Below are 23,410 nucleotides of genomic sequence, written 5' to 3'. Positions count from 1 at the left end.
ATTTCTTTTTGAAATTCTGCATGAAAGATCCAATTATTTCATATTTTTTCAAGGTTCATACACATAACTACTAAAGCAAGAAAGCTTTTTTTTAAATATGTAAAAAGATAACTTCTTCTACTGGAGATTTAAAACCTGGGAGTATTGCTTGGGTAATTATAAATATGAATGTAAGTATCTTGACTATATATTTCTAAATTCCTAGGTTGATATGGGAATCACAATCAAGCATCAATTTGTCCATTAAGCCTTAGAGTTAAATATTAAAATCAACGCATGGACATGGTCAGATATGTAGAACGGTATGGTAGGCAGACCAAACTGGTCACAGATGAAGTAGGTTTTGACTATATACTCAGAGCCAACATTAATGAGAAAGCCTAGCAGAGGGAAGTCTGGCAGAGGTGGAGCTCAGAAGAATCATGCACACAAACACTAGCAGTGGGACTCTGACTCCCAGCCATGAAGAAGCTGCCCTAAGAACCAGATGGAATGTCTGGCACATACATCCTCACTGATAGACACAGCCGGCCTGGTGCATTCTATCCCGATTCCTTTGAGTACGGGAAGCCTGTAACTATCCTTGATACAATTATGCAGCTTCAGCCAAATTTCCCACTTGCCGTTTTCTACTGCAGGTAGAGACTACACTGGTCAGACCAAAGCGAGCACCCTGTGCACTTAAAAGTTACGTATCTCATTTCAAATTAATAATCTGTCAACCCAGTTTATTTTACAATGTTAGTATTTTCATACCTTAGTTTCTGGATTTCAAAACAGGGAGCCAAACCCTGAGCTATAATAATTAATTAATTCTCTGTGAGGAATTCCCAGAGAGCGACTGAGTTACCATACATCTCTATTCGGATGTGTACAGGGAAACGTTTCCCAACATATAGATTAGAAACGTTAGGAAATACAGAAGAATTACAAAGGTTAATGTGAAAAAAGGTTAACAATTTCTAAACTGTGTGTAAGTGCACAAAATCAGTGGTTTGTTTGGCATAGATTTCCTTCCTACGCGTCCTTGCCAGCTCATGGGAGCTCAGATGCTAAGAGGGAGAATGGAGATGCCAAACGCACACCGTTGGATGACAGCGTGACACTTGTAAAACAAACCAGAGTCCCCTGTATAGAAATCTAACGTGGGACATTCGTTGTCACCAGAATTAAGGGTACTGATAAGTGAACATTTCCAAGGATTATTTCTGTAAAATTTGAAACTCTGACATGGAAAGAATTCTAACAAATTTCATATACGTAGATTCTATAAGACATCTCCACAATTTAAATTTCTTCTAGAATGAAAACATTGAGTTACCATTAAATTACCAGCTTTGCATTTTTTCATTCATTTACACAGCGTGAATTTATAGAATATCTACTAAATCGTAGGCTGTGCTAGGCAATTGGGCTGGAGCTATACTATACAACCTTTCCTTTGGTGCAGTTCTGTGTTCTGGTTGGCCCTTAATCAAATCATTTATCACATAAAGGCTTGCACCACGGATAGGCTCCAGAGTCAGTCTCTGTGAACCAGGCTGTACCACACCCTATGCTGAGCTATGGCAATGTATCTGTGTTTTAATCTCCCTCTCCTCCTCTTTCTCCTTCTTCATCTTCTCTCCCACATCTCTCCTCCTCTTTCCCTGTCCCCTCCCCTTCCCCCTTCTCTGTCTTTTCCTTCTTTGGCAAGCAGGTGGCTTTTTGAGGATTTACCTCGCATACGTTTGCCAGGAGTATAATTCCTTTAAAGAAATATGTCCTTAATATCTCCCAGGGTTTTGAAGGAATACATAAGTTCTACAAAAATTGTTTAGTCTTTTATTTTAATAATAATATAAATATATATTGTGTGGTAATAATTCATAATTTAGTTCAACAGAGTATCTTTTAGCTAAATTTTTTTCAAACTGAGATCTTCAGCACCCAGTAGAGATCCAAGCACATATTCTAGGAAATTCATAAAAATTAGGTCCTGCAGAAATACTACTCTAAATCTAAACAAATAATCCTATTCTTCGCCCTTAAGAAGTTGCTTACTTAACTAAAAATAAATTCATGGAGCTAAGTTGCAGAAACTATTCTTTAATCTAATGCTATCTATATTTCCAGTACATATTGAAGACAAGAATGAGATGGGCTCTTACAAAAATGGAAAAGTTGGAAAAGATTACTAGGTTTCTCTTATATTCATTTTTGTATAATATCACTTATTCAACTTTTTATATATTAAAAATCCAAAGTTCAATAAAATGGCTTCAAATTCATTGCTGCTCTTGATTACCATAGAACAATGTTGATTACGTTCTAGAAAAAATATCTTCATGCTTTAAAAAAAAAAAAACACTGCCAACTTTTCAACATAAACTGTAAGTCAAAGATTACTCAGAATGCCCTCTTGAGAGATAAGAACCTATAAGAGAATTTTATCTTCCATATTTGATTTCTATCCAGTTTGAGTAGCTCTGCTGAAACAAGAAGTTTGAAGAAAAATACTGATGAGGCAATATCTATCCCGCCCTCAGAGCCACCCTTACAGCTTGTCAGTCTTATATCTGGGAATAGCACAGTAGACAGGAACATTAAAAGGCTATTTTATTCCTACTCCTCTCTCCCCAGGGTGTGTTGGAAGGAAAGGCATTGGATGGTACTGGGATTCAGTGCGAGGCCTGAGCCCTTTCCAGAGTTCTCGGATACCACAACACTGAAATCATCAACCTTGAACTCCAGGTTGCTTTCACATAGCAACCTAACATAAAACCAATAATCTCTGTTAACCAGATTTTTAAAGTTCTTTCCCTGCTCCAGTTCTGACAGTACAAACTATAAAATAGTGTTTCGTGATAGACATGTATTTGCATTTAAGGTTAAAAAGTAATTCACTCACCATGATAAATTAGATACAGACATTGCAGCGATGTAGGCAGGAGTCTTGGGAAGCAGTCTTCTCTTGATTTCAGAACAGGGAGAGTCGGTCGAGTAGACAAGATAACTGGGTATTTCAGCTTTGCTGCCGGAATGATGCACAAACCACCTAGGCATTCACAGTTCGAGAAGGCCTATAAAGAAAAAGAAAGTGATATCTATAGTACCTGGTCTTTATGACTTTTCACAGATTTATTTCATCCAGGTCAACAGTGTTATCATGGTAAAAGACATCTAAAAGAAAATATAAATTGTTTTCTTAAAATATAAGACATGACATAAATTGAAGGTAAAATAAAACCAACCCTATGATGAGCTGAATGCTTTAGCTTTCAAATCAACTGAAAGGTTAAGAAAAATGTTACTCTCTCAAATACAGAATTCCTTGTTCATTCAAGAAAAGAACAAAACATGTTTTCAAAAGCACCACATTTTTTTTTCCATATGGTCAATCAGTTATGCTGTTTAAATGAGCTTTATATGCTTGTGATAAAAGGGTCAGAATAAAGATCATGATTAGCTCATAGTAGATACTGAAAAAGGACTTCTTTGGCAAAAATGTTTTGTCTGAAGGTCTAACAAAAAATTGTTCACTACTATATGTGAGTGAATAAGGATTCATATTGAGTAACACGTGGGAGGTAAGCAGTGTGCATGTACATAACAAACATTTCCACATGCTATTTGTTGAATATCTACTGTGTACAGTGTTGTATAATCTTGAACCAAATTTTTCTTAGGGTACAATTAATTCCATGGTACTATGTTAGACTCTTTAATTAATGAGTTCAGGTTATTAATTCAGTACAGTTTAATTAAACATTTACTGAGCATGTACTATGTGCACTGACACTATCCTAGGTATAGCTCAGGGATAAAAATGAATGACACATGAATAAGACATTGTTCCTGCCTTCGAGATATTTTTATATAGAAAAGATAATGTGATAAAATATGGTAAGTGTTCACATAAAGGTTTACACAGAGTACACAGGAACACAGAAGAGGGGCTTCCAGCCCAGGCTTAAGAACTTGAGAAGGTTTTCTAAAGAAGATGTGCCCTCAACCACTACCATTAGGTTTGGCTGCCAAGTTCCAAAACAAAAACAAAAACCTAAAATCAACAAGGCTTAGAAAAGAGTTTATTTCTCTATCATATAAACAAATCTCAAGTCTCAAGAAGCAGAAGGTGGATATGGCAATCCATGTACACCAGTAAAGGAGGATCCCTTCTTGTCATTCTACCGGTCTCAACATGTAGTTCCCTTTCATGTTCCAAGTGGCTGCTGAGCTTCAGCATGCGTGTATGTGTTCCAGCCAGCAGAAAGAAGAGGGAAAGAAGGATGCTTCCTAAAATTTACACATGACATTTCCACTTGCATTTCATGGTCAGAGCTTAGTCACTTGACCACCCTTATTCTAATAGAGACTGGAAAAATGCAGCCATTATTCTAGGCAGCCTTATGGACAACAACAAAGTAAGGTGTCTATGAGAAAGAAAGGGGGTCAAAGTGTGTATTAGAAGAAAACTAGCATTGTCTGCCATCTTGTTTGAGACTTGGTGAATTTTACCCTCAATATTTTATGATTCTGTACATACTGCAGCAAAGTGGCAAACATGGGCAGAGGGGAGCTGGAACCAGTTCATTGTGTGTTGGCAATTTTACATATTTGATATATAATTTTAAATATGACTTATCAGTTTTATTAAATTATTCATAGAGCAAACAAAATACTCTTTGTGTCTTACTATTTACCAGGCTCTGAATACTAAGGACACAAAGATTAATAAAATATAGTCTTTGCACATAAAGAATTCACTGTGTAACATAGATGCCATCGGGTAAAAAATGAAACAAAATAAAATGCACTCTGAAAATTGCTGTGTATGTACGAGGACACATGAATAGTTATAGGGGAACAGAGAAGAAACCACATGTCTAATGGATTCCAATTTCAACAGACCTTGACAGCTAGTGAGTAAGCAGCTACAAGATCCATATCCTTCATTGTCACCTTACATGAGGCTTCCAAGTCCATCTTTGGTTAATTATTAAAGCATCAGGACTTCCATCTATTAATGACATGGAAACCCCAAATTCTGTTCCCAAACTGGTAACTTCAAACTCTCAAAAATCTGTATTACCTGATTCTTAATTAATTTTATCTTTAGAGAGCTGTGTATCTAAATGTCATTATTTTAATATCTAACCAAATTAATTTTACTGAACAATACTCTGGAGTTTTGCCAAGAGTTTGCATTGAGGGACATTATTAAAGAAAATAACAAATAAACAAGTAAAAAACAGGCCTGTGAAATAAGCTATTAGATTTTAGTGGAATATTTGCCAAGAGAAAAATGTTGCCCTATAAGTACCCAAAGGATAAATGTGTCAGGTTTCAACACCTGGAAAACTAATATAGGAAAGAGGCATGAGAACCACACGAATTGACTAGCTATTAATTTTTAATGTTTTTGATAAACACACGCATGCACAATATATTTATGAAAATACACCTAAAACTCTCTTCAAGTCCATTTTAGAGTGAGAAAGTATATAATTAAACACTACAATTCCAGATTTGTTTACTTCTGCAGAATGTGGAAATAATATGCAAAGAAATCTGATGCCAGGATCTTAGATTAATCCATATGAAACTGTTGTAGGTCAAAAATGGTCAAATATTGTCAATGAAGATAGTACGACTTAATATAAGTGAAGAGTTGATCAAGAAAGCCTCTTATCATTCCCTTCATTTTGACTAAACTTTAGACAGACTTCTTTGTGACTCTGGACCCCCGACCTCCATTTTCTTAGTCTATTTACTTTAGAAAGCTTGAACGTGTAAATTCTTTCTCTGCCCCTTTGACATGTAAATCTTCTTCCAGCAGCCTGCCAGTTTTATGATCCAGGAATGTCTTTCTCAAGAACCTGGAAGCCAACTCTGTGAAATGTAACCATCAAAGGAGATAGCTAGAACCCTACAGCCCAGTCCCTGTGGGAGGACAGACGCCTAACTTCCATAAGTGCTAATTAGCAAACACAGATGGCCCGCTCACACTGACCAACCTCCCCCTAACATCCTCCAGAACCTTCCCCTGGCTCACTCCCACCTTAGTTTCAGCAGAGATAAATTCGGTCTCTCTCCTCTACTGCAATAGTCTCGAATTAAGTTTTCCTTGCCTGTTGAAATCTTTCCGGTTCCATTTTTCTTTGAGAAGGTATCATTTTTTAGTCCCTTTAAGTTTAGGAAAACTTCCTAAGGTGCTGGCAATATTGTTAAAAAGTGAAATCTTTTCTCAATGTCCTTTACCTGCAATAATGAACAACTTGAATTTCAATAATCTTATATTATATGTGGATTTGTAAAATAAAATAAATATTAGACTTGCATTTATTCTTATTTTAAACCTAGATGTTTATAAGAATAAAATATTTGAACACAAAAAAATTCACAGTAACCATTCATAATAATTACAATACTCACTCTGACATTCATTTTGGTATTATATCATCTTTTTATTTTATTTGCATCTTGTAACTAATTTGCTTTTTCAAGAATACACATATGCACACACATACACACATACACATACACACACACACACACACACACACACACACACACACACACACTAGACATGCAATAAAGTTTACTGAGTCGAATAACACAAAAAAGTCTGTTATGTTTATATTTTTATGATGTAATGTTTTTCAAAAGCCTTGGTAGTGGGTTCGTAATCCTTTTAAATGACATTTAAATGATTCATTGCTTATCGATGCCACCTTTCCAGAAAAAAACATTTTTAGGATCTTCAGGCAAGTTTAAATTTTATGTTCATTTTGATAATTCACAATATTTGTACAAGCCCCAATATCAGTCTCGGTTTCCATACTTAAGTATGTATTAGGGGAAACTTTTCAAAATATATGGAGTGACCTGACTTTCCCTGAATGCCCAGCCAGGATTTTACATTTATAAACATAGGCACGATTGTTCTCTTTAGGTCACTCTTTTAGCACAATGTTAAGAAAAGTAGTATGTGAATTTAATACAAGACCCTTCATTTGATATACTTATTATAAAAATGAACAACCCTTGAACACAACAATAGATTACTCGGATTATACTTTACCAAAATAATTCTTTTAATCATTTTATTCATAAGATTTTGGGCTTCAAATTCAGCCAAAGGAATACTATATATTAATATGTTCATTTAGTTGTCATTACTTTGCCATTTAGTTACATATAGAACTTCTGTAAAGTGATTCTACTAAAGCAAAAGTATTTTCATAACCTAGTCCCATGAATACACAAATGACTTTGTATTTTTAAAATGTTAAGATTCCATGATTATAAGTTGAAGTAACTTACCATATAATAAATGTATGTTTTATGTATTGCATACTTAAGACAGTAAACCTATAAAATTTATTACTTGGGAGAAGAATGAAAATGATTTTGACCTTAAGGACTACTGAGTGTGTGGAGTAAATCTTATTGCTTTGCCTAGAGAAAGAAGAGCTTGGAGCCAAAGGGGACATTAAACATTACAGCATAATTTCAAACTGGGTGAGACCAATGGTCCACTGGATTTTGTTTAAACGATACATTGTACAGGTGACGAGGTACCCATATCCTCTAATTCCCCTAAGGGCGTTATAAGAGCTACTAGGTATAAAGTGAAGAATCATTAGGTATGTAAAGAATATTTTTATACTAAAGATTCAAAATAAACATTGGCAAAATGAGTTATCAAGGAAATATCAGAATATTTGAGTTTTCAATAATGCCTTCCTTTCTATTACCACATCGAATCAAAGGCCTCTTCGTGCTTTCTGGTTCCCCTATAAACTGATATTGCTATTTCCCAGCTAGATTCCTTACTCTGGTTGAGCTTGCTTGCTTGCTCACAATGCCTGAGCCCTAACTATATACGACAAGGTTGATTCTTCTCTGTGGCCTGCTGTTTTCTTGTCCCTCTAACTGCATGTATCCAAATTCTTCAAAAAACAATACATGGCCCACAGATTCTGGGAATGTGCCTCATAGTTTCAGGTTTCTCTGATCTCCCCTTTTTCTCCACAAACCTGTATATAAGTTAGCAATTAAAATATGTTGAGCATTAAAATGTGTACATATTTTTCATGTACATTATTTTTAATTGCTTAAATAAACTGCAAAGATCAGAAGATGTCTTTCCTGTTCAAACTCCAGAGCATCTAGATAAGTACCAAGTACTCTCCAGGTGTTAATAAACAAATAAACAAAATGCAATACCTTAGCAACAATAGGATTTGAATGACTGAAAAATAACAATTCAAACATTACTTTTTAATTTTTATATTCTCATACTTGTATTATAAATAAATTTCATGATATCCAGAACTTTGGCAGACTATAAGTCGATCATAGGGAAATATTTCATTTTTCTTGTGAAAACTTCAATTGCATAGATAGATAAATCCTTAAATAAACAAGGAAACCAAACTAAAAGTCTGCCTTTTCTGTTACTCTCTTATATACTTCTCTAGATATAAGATTTTAAAAGAGGAGTAGGTTCTGCTTTGAATATTTATAATTTACATCATCTTATTAATTTTTAAAATAAGAAATGTATGCATACAAAGCAAAAGCAAAAAGATGTATAGTGAAGGATAAATTTCTCTCCCTTTTCTGCCCTCTGTCACTAGCCATCCAGTTAGTTCCCCCTCACAAGGCAATGATGATTCTTACCAGTATCTTTATCCTTAAAGAGCTATTCTATGGATTTCTATCTATATCAAACTCTATCTATCTATCTATCTATCTATCTATCTATCTATCTATCTATCTACCTGGTTTTCACAAAATGGTAGCCTATCGTATACAATTTCTTCTGCAACTTGCTTTTTCATATATACATAATCACATGTCTGTATGTAATATTTCCCTATCAATACACATATAGATGCCTCATTGCCTTTAAGGGTTGTAAAGCATTTCATTGAATAGATTCACCCTAATTTATTGGCTTGTTTCATACTGAAGGAAATTTAGCTTGCATCTGATATTTTGCAATTACATACAATGTGCACTGTATATCCTTGTATATATGATAAAATATAGATGTATATTTGTGAATAAAATTTCCAGGTCAAAACTATGCAGATTTTTGTTCCAAAAGATACTGGTAAGCTGCTTTTACTAGAAGTTGTACCAATTTACAGTCCTATCAGCAATACGCAAGCTTAACCGTTCTAACATTATTGCTTCTTAGAATACTAATAAACCAAGTAAATTTTACAAATACACTCCCTAAAGTGTAATAATTTTCTAACCCAAAAATATTTGTCACTAAGCCTGGTTGACTCTGCCTCTGAGATGTCCACTTTTCTCCATCCCCACTACCTCTGTCCACTGAATAATAACAATGATTATCACTAGCCCCCATTTCTAGTTCAGCTTCCATCCACAACATTCACCTACGGGCACACTATGGGCTGAGTGGTCTTTCATGTTCAAACTCCAGTCCAAAATGACTGGAATGTAGTCGTTTTCAACATTAGAGCTGTAGAATACAAGAGGCAGGGATGACAGTGTCAGACAATCATGATTTCTGGCTATGCTTCTTGGTAACTTATGATCTCTTGCTTGCTTCTTTATTTTTAAAATAGGAATGTTAATAGTACTTATACGATCACAGTGAGAATTTAAAAAATTAATGCATGAAGAGAGCTCATTGCTTGCCATGTAAGAGTTTAAAAAATGATAATGGAGATGTTGATGATGGAGGAGCAGGAAACAGTGATGACAATAAAGGTCTGTCCCAAATACCTTTAATTTCTCTATTTTGCCCTCATAGTAAAGCTCTAATTCCTTGAGATAATTTACAAGACTGGAGGTGATCTAACACCTGCTTTCCTTTCCATCTTTCTCTCTGAGGCCTGTACCACCCTTCCCCAAATCCCTACACACTACATTTTAGCTAAATTGACTTGCATTTTTCCAAATGAATCTGTGTCTCTTTCGCTTATAGACCATATGCGTGCTAGTCCCATTACATTTACATGCATCTCTTTCATTTTCCACTCTGCTTGGTTAACTTCTAGCTTACTTAACGTAAATAATGTTTCTCCCAAACTGTCCTAATCTTCATTAGGTGAAGCTCTCCATGTTCTCTTAAGCCATGACAACAGTGGTTTAATTCTTCGATGCTGGACTGTATTTCCCTCTAGATTGTGAGTTCCTTGAGGACAGACAGCTAGTCTCAATATTACCTAGGAAACACAGTGCCTAGAACAGAGATGTATTCAATATATGTTTGCTGAAAACAAAAAGAATGTCTGAAATCAAGGAATGTAAATTTCTATAGGATACTGAACTAAAAGCAGGGTCTCTTTTCCTTTGAAACTATAAAAATATTAATTTTTGGTTATATTTATAGCTCCCACACTTCTAAAATGTCATTACATTTTACACTGATTTTTTATATTTATTTGATACTTGCATATTCATTATGGAATATTAATTATGGAAACTTTGAGTAGCAGTCAATCCATTTTCAAAACTGTTTTGCTTCTCAATTTTATCCAGAAAATGGTTTAATAGTAAAATATGTAAAGTAACCTCTTTTTGTTTGGATATGCAATGTGGTGGGATCAAACAATCATGTTATTCTAGCCGTTTTGGCAATCATGACAAAATTTCTAACAGATCTAGGTCTCTAGAACAATGGAACGATTAAGACGAGCATGGATGTAGATCAAACAACATAAGTGCCTTTCTAGTTGTTTTTATACCCTATTGATACCTAGCCTGAAAATATAGTCTTTGCAGAGGGCTGAGAAAGCCCACACATTAAAACTTCAGATCAGCACAGATGGTAACCTTGGAGACAAGCTAATGCAAAGCTTTATGTGTCCTTTCACTGCAGTGCAGCTGTCATTTTACTTGTATTAAAGCCATTTCATAGGAAGTATTAATATTCAATTGAGCATGTCAGTAATTAGTCTAAAAGCATTTATCACAGAGACTTGGTTATATTTGTAATTAGCATAAGTATCCACTTCAGAAATATCCCCCATGTTCAAATAACAGGAAGTATTTACCATAGCCAGAGAAATAATGGCTTATGGATCTTAGAGTAATTGTTAAATAAATTATCACGCTAAACAAAGATCACCTTAAAACAGTTTAGGATTCCTTCCTTCAGATTAATTGTACCAGAATTATTATAATGTTCAGAGAAATTTTCATTTTATTCTTATATGAACTACAAAGATCCTTTTCTACCTCTGCTTTGATCTTATTTTCTCTTGAACCATGATGCAATCATAAGCTGCTCTGTTGCCTACGTCTTTCATCTCTGCTTCTTCTTGGTTCTTCTCTGTTTCCCTGATTCTATACAACCTTCCCTTGCCTCAGCTATGAATTCAGACTATTTCTCTCTTATTTCTTCCCTTCACTAACAAACTCCACAAAATATTACTCTATATCCATTTCTCTTTTTCACCACCCACTTTTGCTTTCTGAACTCCATTTCAATATTCTCATCGCCAGTCAAATGGCCAATATTTAACTATCGACTTCCATAGCCTTCTGTCAGACTCCTCTCTCTCTGCCCACTTATCCAGCATCTCCTTTGACTTCCAGGATGCTGAAACATCCAGGCTCTTCTAATTCTCTCTGTTCTTCATTGATCTATCATCATTCCCCACTTCCTTTATGTTAATATTCTTTGAAGTTCTGCTAAGGTGAATTTCCCAGTAGACAATACACAAATTTCTTCCTATGGATCTGACCTTTTCTCTTGACTTCCAGAATCATTTTTCCTAGTTATTTATTCAACAGTTGCTGAATCTTGGTTTTTTGTTTTTTGTTTTTTGTTTTTCTTTTACTGCTCAATATATCTCTTGAAGCCATGGTCTCCTTTTTATTGCTACCACCACCACTGCCACCCATGTTCAAGCCATCTTTTGTCTTGACCAGCTTTTTTTTCCAGATTTTTAGAGCATCTGAAAATAAATTTAATTAATTTAATTAAAGAATATTTTTAAAAATCTTAAGAATGGATCAATATTCTAACTTGAAAAAGAGTTTAAACTGGTTCTTTGGCCAGTTTAAACCCTTTAGTGTCTAATGAGCAGCATGTCACCGTCCACACAGTGGGCCCTCTTACTCATGAGCAGTTGCCTGGTACAGTCTGCAAATCACTGACTGGAAACTTTTGTCTCTGAATCCCAATACATATGAAAAATTAATTTTATTAAGGCAAAACACTTACATATGCAAATTCCTTCTTTAAATTAACCTCAAATAGTCATTCCATCTAAATGTTATACTTGGATCCTGTTCCGCATGGTCTATCCTATATTTTCAAGCTTGTCTACACTCAGGTTGGATCACCACTGCTACCTGGACTTGGTTCCACCCTCTATCCAAGGTCTAGTGCATCACTCTGTACACTGGAACTAGTCAAAATATTAAACTGCATTCTCAGTTCAAAGTTAGGCTTTTCCAGTATACATTATTGTGTTCAAGGGTAGCACTAAATAAATGAGCCTTTTAACAAGTATGATATATCTAAACATGCTGGTGTTTCTAGAATTTACAATCGATTTTGATGAGTCCCTAAAGGTTCAATCCCATGAGGATCATCCAGCAGAAAGGTCTGTGAAACTCGGTTTAATTAAAAACAGAAAGAAACAAGCAGCAGACTGTTTGGTTTTTCCTAAATAAGTGTTTCAAGTGAAAAAAAAAAAAAAAATCCTAACACACTTAATGAATCTTTCTGCAGTCTCAGAACATAAGTGCTTTAACATTCAGAATTAACTTGAGAGAAGTGGGAAAAACCTGCTCCTGATCACAATGCACTTTAGAAATGTAATATAGAGCTGCTGCTTTCTTTCCTGAAGACTTTTCAGGCGTTGTTTCAAGGCCCTTCACAGTTCAGCCTTGGTAACTTTGTTGATCCTCATTTCAAGCTACCCCCAGTCTTCCTCCCCACTAAAGCCTGAAAACACATGTGCCTGGTTCCTCCTTGAATAAGCGAAACATTTTCCTGCCTGTATGTTTCGGAATAAACAAACTTATCATTATGTCTCCGCTTCCAGCAATATCTCCCCCGCCTTGTCTGGAAAATTCTATTTATACTGCAAAATCCAGCTTAAATATTAATATCTCTATAATTTAAAACTTGGTAGAATTATATGCCTTCATAATTGTACCTTTCTCATACTACACATATTTCTATTGCAATATTTGTCATAGTACTAGTGGTAAGGTTTATGTGTCTGGTAAAGGCAAGCATTTTATGTGAATAATATATTATGATATTATTTAACTACTTAAGAAACATGGAATTTGAAATTTCTGGCCATGGGGATCGGGGAGAAACCCTGTATTATAAGAGATGAACAGATAACCAGAAAGAAGACATAGTAATATTTATTTAAAATATACCTATTTGCAGATATTTTTTAAAAACTACAAAAGCAAAATAAATCTCCTAATTATTTACTCATTTATCTGGGTCTTACTAGTTCCTTAAGAGCAATAATTATATCTTTTTTTTCTTCATCCCCGTACTACCTAGCATAGTTTATTATCTAGAATAAACAATCAAAGAATATTTGTTAAATTGATTTCAGTTGAATTGCCATATCACTATGGTCATGCAAATTATTGATTTTTCTTGTTTGACAATGAAGACATATGCATAAGAGATACTCAAACAATAGATATAAGAAGAAACAGTCTACGTCCAAGAGGAGAAATCTTAAAGGGGAAGATTTCCCTGTTGATAACCACTAGTCAGCTCCTACATGCAGGCAATACATGTTTCTTAGGGAATATAGCATCCTGGAGTGAGGCAGTGTTCACAGACAGAAAAGAAAAAAAAATGCGCATGTCACTCTTTGCTTAAGCAAATGTTTCCTTCTTTTAGGCACTATTTGAAAATACCCAACACGATCAAAATCAGTTGACTTCTCTTAAACAGTCCCTTCAATGAGTATGGGGAAGAACTGACTTTTCTCTAAAAGCCTTGACTTTCACTTTGCAGGGACAGACAGTTAAAACTGAAAAATGAAGAACTTCCACCTTTAGGAGCTCAACACAGAGTGCTTGTAAACACCAGAGTTTTAGTAAAGATTCAGTGAAGCCACAATCCGTGAAGGTACACAGCTTGAGGGTTGAGGTTGTCACTGGTAAAATAAATTAGAGATAAAAAAATAGTTCAAATACCCGTGCTGAGAAGGAAAAAAAAAAGCATCTTCTTAGCTTATCATCCAAACTGTCTTTCTTCACAGCAGCGCCTACTCAACAACTTTATCACTCTTTATTCTATTAAATGAAAACTAACTCAAGTCTCAATCCCAACTCTTTTATGTTCTTGTAAGACTTCACACCCCTAAGCAATGAACTGTCAGAAATTAGGACTCTTTGAATAATGACTAAATGCCGCCTTTGTCAACTAAACTTTCTTAATTTGAGAACCATATACAGGCAATTTACTCTTCAGCATTTACTTCAAGACCCTGGGGTGTCTACAGTTACGCAAGTGCATAGCTTTTAGTTTATCACCCTTTACAAATTTCACTTAAAAATTGTGTCAGCCTATCTTTGAATGGTTAACGTCCTGGCTCTGTTTTCTTATCTTCTGATTAGATGACACTCATTTTTAAAAAGCCAAATTTTATCAAGAAAATTGGTATTAATGAAAATTTATTGGCTCACTCTGTTAATAGCTTTCTGTAATTCACTGGGAAAAACAGTTGCAACCTCATTACCAAAGAGCTGCTTCCTCTGTGATCGTCCAATGATCCTACCTTTCTTGGTTTCAAACCTTTTGGACCATTACAAACTTGAAGTTGAAACTGGACTTCTCAATCAAAGGATCAAACATTTTCATCATCATCTTCAGATCTTCAAAGGTATGTAATGCCCTTAGTCGTGTCCACATGGTTTTAAAGACTATGATTATCTATCCACCGCACGTGGTACTTCTCTAGCTTTTCAAACACACCATATTATGTTTGAATAACACAGTGAAGCTTTCCAAAATCAGTAATTAATACACAATATTTTAAAATTTTTCTCACAAGTAGAAAAATGCCTATGTATTATGGATAGAGACCAAGCTTATATCTTTTATGTGTTCACTTCTCTCAGTATACTTTATACTTCCAATGTCCCTTTTTTTTCCTTTTCCTGCCTACAGCACCTGGTCTTCCTAGGTGGTCTCCCATCCAATGTTCCTTTTAACACATAGGATTTGATAGACCTCTTGTGCTCACCAACCTTCTTCACGGGTTCTTCCATTTCTTTAGAAAAAACTGACATGATCCTGTAAAAAGAACTGCTGAGTTATGATGGAAGAATAAATCCGCCTACACAAACTCACCTACAATTTAACCACTCCCACCGCTGCATTATATAAACTTGTTATGGTAAAATTTTTATTTAAAAAATAAATTTTTGGTGAAAATTTCTGTACAATAATACAGCAAATATTTGGATAGCAAGTGTTCAGATAGTGAGGGCTATCTGTATTATACACATATATGTGTTTACTGGTCTCTAATTTAGAATCTCTGAGTGAGAAACATTTTCCCAATTCATTTCTTCAAGCTCTAGCCAGAATTAATTGCTGTCACTTAGGACCCCCTACTATAGTTTCTGCATATTTCTTACACATTTTATATATGTAGACACCAGCTGCTATGTGTCAGGCAGTATGCTAGGAAGATAAGAATTAATAAAATGTGTTCTACATTTTCTGATGGAACTTGCAGCACAGTAGAAGTAGACAAACATAAATACAGGAATACAATAATAGTAACTATAGTAAATGTTCTTGTAAGTAGTTGGGGCACAAAGAGAGACAGAGCTGTTTGCTCCCAGGGAAGGTAATTTCAGGAACATATTCACTGAGATGTCGCTTGATACAACTTCAGAACAATGCAGAAGGTGCAGCATTAACCAAGACATAAAGTGGGTATGAAAAAGAATAAAGAGCATGGTGTACAAGGGAATGACACACTGGATCCTAGAGCACAGGTGTGGAAGCGAGGGGTCCATGATGATGTAAAAGCAGAAAGGGATACAATTGCTAGCAGATCACGGAGTGCCTTGGAGTCATACGGGTATTTCTTATTGTGCAGAAATTTGATTTTTATCAGATAAAAATATACACAGAATTTTACTGTTCATACACCAGCTGACTGAATTCTAGGAAGTTCACTGGAACAGAGTCCTATGGCCTCCCCTTCCCATGTTCATAAAGGTTTAAAAACTTAGGAGCCAGCTGACCATGCCCCCTGACCCCTGTGGCAGGATTAGAAGACGAGCAGATCGTGGGAAGTAGTAGATCGTGGGAAGACAGCATCTGCGACAGGTAATTACAGACTGAACATCTCATCCTCATCCCAACCTCAAGCTCCCAAACCACCTGATAATCATGAAACCCCAGTCACTGGTGACATTTCCATGAGCTCTTAAAGTTGCCTGTTGCCTGTGCTGTAGAAGACAGGGAACATGGGAATTCTCCAAAGATTTTTAGTTTTTTTAAAAGGAAACACATTCATTTTATAAAATGTAAGCTAATTTTTGAACTATCAGCCATCTGACTTCAAACATTCTCAGGAATTTAGGTAAGAAAGAAAAGGAAAGCCCATACAAAGAAATCTGTCTTTTGCAACTTATAATGGTCATTTGCTGTATGTAACTTAGGCTAACTACATAACTTCTCTGTGCATTGGTTTCTTCACTTCCTTGTGAGGTTGTTATAAAGATTAAATAAGCAAATCCATGCAAAACACTAAAGCAGCACCTGAATCATGTAATGAATTCAATAAATATTAGATGCTTTCATTATAAGTAGTCACTTCCCTAGCATACATTCCTCCTTCTTCCACAATTTAAATTTCCATTTTAGGATACGTCCTCCTTAAGCTTCATGTGGTGTGGATGCAGGACAATCAACATGTTACAATCCACTAGTGATGGTGACTGGTTCATGGATAGGCGCATGGTCCAATAACGATGATATACTATAAGTCCCTTGATGGGGACGTTTAAAGTTTCTCGTTTTATTTCTTGCTGTACCTTGAAGCTGAGAAGTTATATAGATAGCTACAGTGGCAACCACCATCTTGCTGTCACATTGATTCTGAGTCTGGAACCAACACCGTGAGAGGCAGAACTGAATTATAAAGATAAACCAATTCCTGTTGGCATCAATCAACCCAGATTTACTCCCTAAAATCTTCAGTTGTCATTAGTTCCATTTTGATTAAGAAATTTGGGTGAAGTTTTCTCTAATTTGTACTGAAAGAGTATATGATAAATTATACTAGAGGCTGTGAAGAGCAATGGAAGATTTAACATTTTAAAAGTTAATTCTTGCAGCACTGGGGAGAGCTGGCTGAGGAGTCTGACAGAGGGCAGGAAGACAAATGAGGAGAAATTTATAACAATCTAAGTAAGAAATGAGGAGGACTTAAGGTAGCTGGGATAAGGCAGAAATGGTGAGGGAAGGGGAACAGAAAGATAATCAGTGACTGAACAGATTTGTAGAATGAAGAAAAGCAAAGGGTCTAGGATGACTCCCAGGTTTTTCACTTTGCTGCCCTGGTGGGTGGTGAGGCCATTTTTCTGGATAGGAAATATAGAAGATGGAGTAACATCAAGAGGGAAAAAAAAGAATTAAGGTTTTCACAGGTTGAGTTTCAGGTGCCTGTAACATAACTAGGCGGAGATATGAAGAAGGCAAGTGGACATGCCAACCTGAAACTCAGGCAAAAGTTTGGCATGGAACTGTATGTTAGGCAGTAATTAATGGAATGGTTTGAAGTTATGGGCATTGATGAGTTAGTCAACATAGAATGTGCAGGAGAGACCTGTGACCAGAATTATAGGGACGTCAATAATTAGGGGCAAAGAAAGAGGATCCAGTAAGAGAAATGGCCAGAAAAGTGGGAGGAGACGAGGAGACACTATGTCAGAGAGCCAGAGAAGGGACATTTTCCAGAAGGCAAGACGTCAACAGCATGAGCCATGGCCTGAACATCGGGAATAAGGGGCACTTTTTCCTTTTGCAATAGCACTTCCAGGAGAGCAAGGGATGGATGCGTCATTTCAGAGATTTAATGTGAAGTGAGGAAGCTGATAGATTTAGAGAGAACAACTCAATTCAAGAACTTGGTTTTTGTATAGATGAACCATAACTTCTTTACCCAGACATCTGTTGGTGGGCATTTAGGTTGCTTCCATACCTTGGCTATTGTGCATAGTGCTGCCATGAACATAGGGGAGCATAGATCTTTACAACTTAGTGTTTTGGTGTTCTTTGGTTCATATATACAATGGAATATTACTTAGCCATAAAAAAATAAAATCCTACCATTTGCAATGGCATCGATAGATCTAGAAGTTATGATGCTGAGCTAAATAAGTCAGACAGAGAAAGATAAGTACAATATGATTTCAGTTATATGTGGAATCTAAGGAACAAAAGGAACAAACTAAACGAAAACAGACTCACAAATATAGAGGACATTCTGGTGACTGCCAGAGGGAAGGATGGTTGGGGGCTGGGAGAAAAGGGTGAAGGGTTAAAGAAGTACAAATTAGTAGTTGATAGATGGTCATGGGGATGGGGATGACGGCATAGGGAATGCAGTCAGTAGTAATGTAATGGCTAAGTGTAGAGCCAGAGGAGTGATAGAGAGAGTGGGGGGATCACTTCATAAACTATATAAATGTCTAATCAATGTACTGTATAGTTGAAACTAATAACAAAATTTTTAAAAAAGGTTTAGTACAAAAAAAGAACTTGGTTTTTGCAGGACTACAGCATTGGTTTCCCCATACATGTTTCAAAACTAGTGCTAGCGGGTGGAGAGAAGATCTAATTTGTACCATTTGCCAGTGTCTCTCATGCAAATGATTCCACGATAGTGGGGCAATTTCAATCTACTCGTGTGACATTACTGAAAGCAGAGTTGGGAAGAGGCGCTCACGATCAGCTCTCAGGAGCCACACAGGTGTAGCTCGGTCCAGCACAGAGATGAACTGTGGAACATACTCCAAAGTGGGAAACAAGGTGTGGAGAAAGAGCCAGGAGAGAAAAAAAACTAACACAATGTATGAAAAATGGAGAGAGAAGCAATGAAGAAATTTCTTGAGGAGAAGAGATCGGGTCAAGAAAAGATGAATGAAACTAGGACAGGAATAGGAAAAACATCCTCCTCTGAAGCTTGACAAAAGGAGGAAAGGTTGAATAGAGAAACATTTTTAAGTACAGAAATGGGAAATTGTGCTATTTAAGAGAAAGAGAGTCCATAGTCTCTAATCCTTTTGAGAAGTAGGAAACATGGCCATTTGGTTAGCGATCAGGTGGCACTGGGCTTTCAGAGGCTAGAAGAGCTCATGTGAGGAATAGGAGCAGATGGTGATCCTGAGCAAGTACTAAATATATATGTGTATGTGTCACACACACACACATACACACACGATGTTCCTCTCTATCTTCCCCCACTAAACTGAAGTAAGTTTCTCTAGAGAAGTGAGAGTATCTTTTTTGTCTTTGTTTCCCTACATATATCTGAGTTCATTTGGTAGTCATTTAATATTATTATTTGCGGGTAGGTGGATATATAGGTAGATTGGTTCTTTGAATGAACAAGGAAATAAACATGTAGGTTATTTCTAAAAGGGTGTACTATTTCTCAATCTTCATTCAAATCTCATTAACTTGAATTTTCATATCATATTTGGGATATTTGTACTTGTCATAGATATGTTAGAGCAATTATTTGGAAAATAGTGACCTTTGTCCCAAGCTATGATTTCAAGTAAAGGTGGTAGTTATAAAAGAGATAATATACGCATAGATGACATAAAAAAGTATTTAAATTCTTCCCCCGATTTTTACTGGATATGCAGACTAGAATTTTCAGTAGCAGCAGCTGACATATTTTCATTGCTCTTGGTTCAGAGAAGCTGTCCGACTTGGATCTATCACTTAATATCTCCCTTCGCTGTGTTTATTTGTCCTCATTTCTGCATTTTGAATAATGCAAGTTTATCTCATGTATCCTTGAGATGGCCGTAGGATTTGCTATAAACGTTTTGCAAATATCAGTAAATGTTGAACCAAATAGAGGCTTTAACAGAAAAACTTTGAGATTACTAAAATTGTAGTAGATAGTACAAATCTAAGTCATTGTTTCCCTCTATAGTCCTTGGTGACTTTATATTTTTTATTAAATAATTCAGTCATTCAACACATATTTATATGCCTATTACAAGAGAGGCACTGTTCTATGTGCCATGAATACAGCAAAAAAAAAAAAAAAAAAAGGGAAAAAGCTGCTGTCTTCATTTAGTTTGTATTCTAGTGGAGGAAAAAGTCAACAGCATCAAGAAATGAAAAATGCTATAAAAAATAAAGCAAGGTAAGGTGCAAGTGGGTGATGAGGCTATTTTAGATATGGTGGTAAAGGAAAGTCTATTTAAGGTGATATTTGGGAATAAAATATAAAAGGAAATAATTTAATCTCCTTCCTAAGGTATTTATGGACTTTGGAGGATTTTAATAACTTTTATCCAAAATAACAGTTGGGATTCAGCAGCTCAGTAAAACCTTCTAAAGCATATTATTACACATACTTTTGCTTTCTTAAACAGAATAAAATAAAGGAGTTAAGTGCTTCCTGGAGTCTCAGGGCGGCAGATCACTAGTATGATCCATTTAAATCAGAAACATTTCTTTCTTTTCCCTCATTAACAACTGCTTTAATCACAACCTAACAGTTGACTGCTGCTGAATGCTATGGTATAAAAAATTAGAGCTAAGATTAAAAGGATTCAATGAAAACATTTAAAACATTCTGAATGATGGTTTTAAGGCTTGCCTACTGGAGTTTTTGGTAGTAAGTTTATATAAAAGTCTTCCAACAGCTCAGAAAATTGTGTTTTGTTAACTGACTCTGAGAAAACAAACATAAATACAACAATGTCATTTACATATTAAGAACACAAAAATTAGTGTTTATTAACCACCTACTTTATTTCAAATTTTCTTCTAAGCACTTTATCTCAATCCCTAAAAGCTAAGCTCTCTCCCTCAGTTTTAGTGTCTGTAAACAGAGAAATCAGTAATATCTTCTTCAGTTTCACTGATGAATTTATGATTCACCATATATTACATTTAGCAGAGAAAGAAGTATATTTTTTATCAGAGAGAAGAAGAGAATATGCATAGAAAGCCTCTGAGATAGAAATGAACTTGGTCTGTTCTAAGTACAGCAAACAGGCCAGTATGACTCATTGAATACATGTACCTAAAAGGCAGTATGTGCTATTTTCCAGAATACTACTGGTTACCTGTTTTATCTGTGCTTTTGTTAAATTTGTCAATGACTATAGCTGAACACATGCAATAAGGGAGTGACTATCGAGCAGCAAGATTTCAAATGAATTTCCCAATGTAGAAACAGAAAACGTCAAGTCCATTCTTAAAAAGAAACATGAAACCTGATATGTGAATCTTCCTTTAATAAACAACTTTAACTAAGAGAAAACAACAAAGTCCTTATTGTGTATTATATCCCTTCTCTGATGTATGAGAGCAACTTGAGGGGACAGAGAGTATTCACAACCTTAATTTGCTAATGAATCACATCAAAACCAGACAGTAAATTAAAAGGGGTGTGGGAGTGAGGGAGAGAAGAGAGAAATGTGACAACAGGCAAGTACATATTTCCTTTCCAAATAGTAAATTTTTGTATACATTTGAAGAATCTCAACATATGCTTTAGAGACATGTTATAAAGCATGGATATAATGACACTTCATGAATTATACTTGTAAATCATTCCAGACATAACAACTTACAATGAAAACTCTGAGATTACCACTGAAGATATGAGAATCTGTTCTCCTAACTCTACATAAAACCAAATTAACTTTTAGTTTCGGAGGTAGCTATTACATTTTTATGTCTTTCTTATCTACAGTTTTAAAAATTGAAATAAAGATGCTTTGGGTAGTACTTAAAGCCAAACACGATATGGAGCTCTGTTTACACTTCAACAAGAGAGAAAGGTGATTAAATTTCTATCTGAGACTTTATACTTCCAGTACATTTCTTTGGAGGGATATTTTATTTGCCCTCATAACTTGAAGGAAAATATATGACTTCAAGAACATTTATGTTTGGAACTGGAGCATTTATAACACACATTCTGACAATGCCTAAATAACTGTTAAAGCCAGATTAATTAGGCATCTGAGAGGCTGTTCCACAACGAGGGTTTCCTACGTTCGCCAATATTACAACAAAACTCGGAAACTTGAGTTCTCTCCCAGGATGATGTCAGTAGCCTGTGTGATCCTGGGCTGGTCACTTAAGCAATGGAATCTCATTCTATCTTTAAAACAAGAAGCTGAACTAATCATCTGTCTGGGACACTGAAATATTTCATTAAATATCAAGCACTATTCCAACAATATTTATTATTTATCATCATTGTTACCTGAAACTTATTATTAACCAATGTTATCCCAATAAATTTAATTAAAAAAAAAACACAACAAAACAAAACAAAAAGAAAAAAACAGATGTAGTTATAATCACCTTCTAGCTGCCAGACCCCAGCCACTGAAGATCAAATCGAGTAGTCCTTTTACAAAACTGTATGACTTTATACATATTGTACAACTAAGAGCTTGCTTGTTTCTCATTTATTGACAGCTGATCTAGCAGAATGGCTGCCAGACGCTTGGCTCATACAAGCGAATCTCATAAAACACAACAAAATCCTGAGAAGATATAAAGGTGATGACTAAGGATTCTAAGAATGTGGAAGTAATCTCTTTCAACTCAAACATAAATTTGATGGTGTGTCTGATGCACTAATGCAAAGTATGCTTTAGGCTCCTTTATGTGTTTTATATAAATTTTATGGAGAAAAATCCTATTTCTATCAGAAAATCTTAAACAGGGTGGTACATAAATTAGTATTCTGAAGACAAATACTGCAAAACACAGGTTAAATATCCTCATGCCCCTTGCTGGTCACTACCTTCCCCAATGATAACCACTAGACTGACTTTTAACAGCATAAATAACTTTTGCCTGTTTTTGTATTTTATTTAAGTGGAATAATATAATGTGTATTATTATGGGGTAAAAAGATTGTAGATTTTTGCCATAATGCTCTTTGAGTCCTCAAATATGAAATCATATTCCATATAATATTAACATTAAATGTATTTTATTATGTTCTAGTTAGTTGAATAACGATATGTTCATTAAATATTTAATCATTCAGAATGCCTTAGCCACAAATTATGCTCTGTATCTCTTTTTGTCTCTCTTTCTCTCTCTCTCTCCTATACATACACACACACATGCGTATGCACACACACAAATATACCTCCCCCCTATTTTTAGAAAAGTTAGTAAATCAAGTCTATAATATTCTGT

General features: G+C 35.4%; 1 protein-coding gene across 4 annotated transcripts in view; it reads right to left on the bottom strand.

Annotated features, from left to right (window-relative positions):
* The window catches only part of OXR1 (oxidation resistance 1), a 405,984-nt gene that overhangs the window by 319,920 nt on the left and 62,654 nt on the right, over positions 1–23,410 (bottom strand). For all 4 annotated transcript variants that reach the window (XM_011369443.2, XM_011369444.2, XM_023536149.1 and 1 more), the window contains exon 2: positions 2,891–3,062. In XM_011369443.2, the coding sequence (XP_011367745.1) occupies positions 2,891–3,045 (155 nt within the window). In that variant the 5' untranslated portion in view covers positions 3,046–3,062. The remainder of the gene's footprint in view (positions 1–2,890; positions 3,063–23,410) is intronic.

This window comes from Pteropus vampyrus, unplaced genomic scaffold (assembly GCF_000151845.1).
Source record: "Pteropus vampyrus isolate Shadow unplaced genomic scaffold, Pvam_2.0 Scaffold149, whole genome shotgun sequence".
Taxonomy (NCBI): Eukaryota; Metazoa; Chordata; class Mammalia; order Chiroptera; family Pteropodidae; genus Pteropus; species Pteropus vampyrus.
This window is presented reverse-complemented; position numbering and strand designations above follow the sequence as displayed.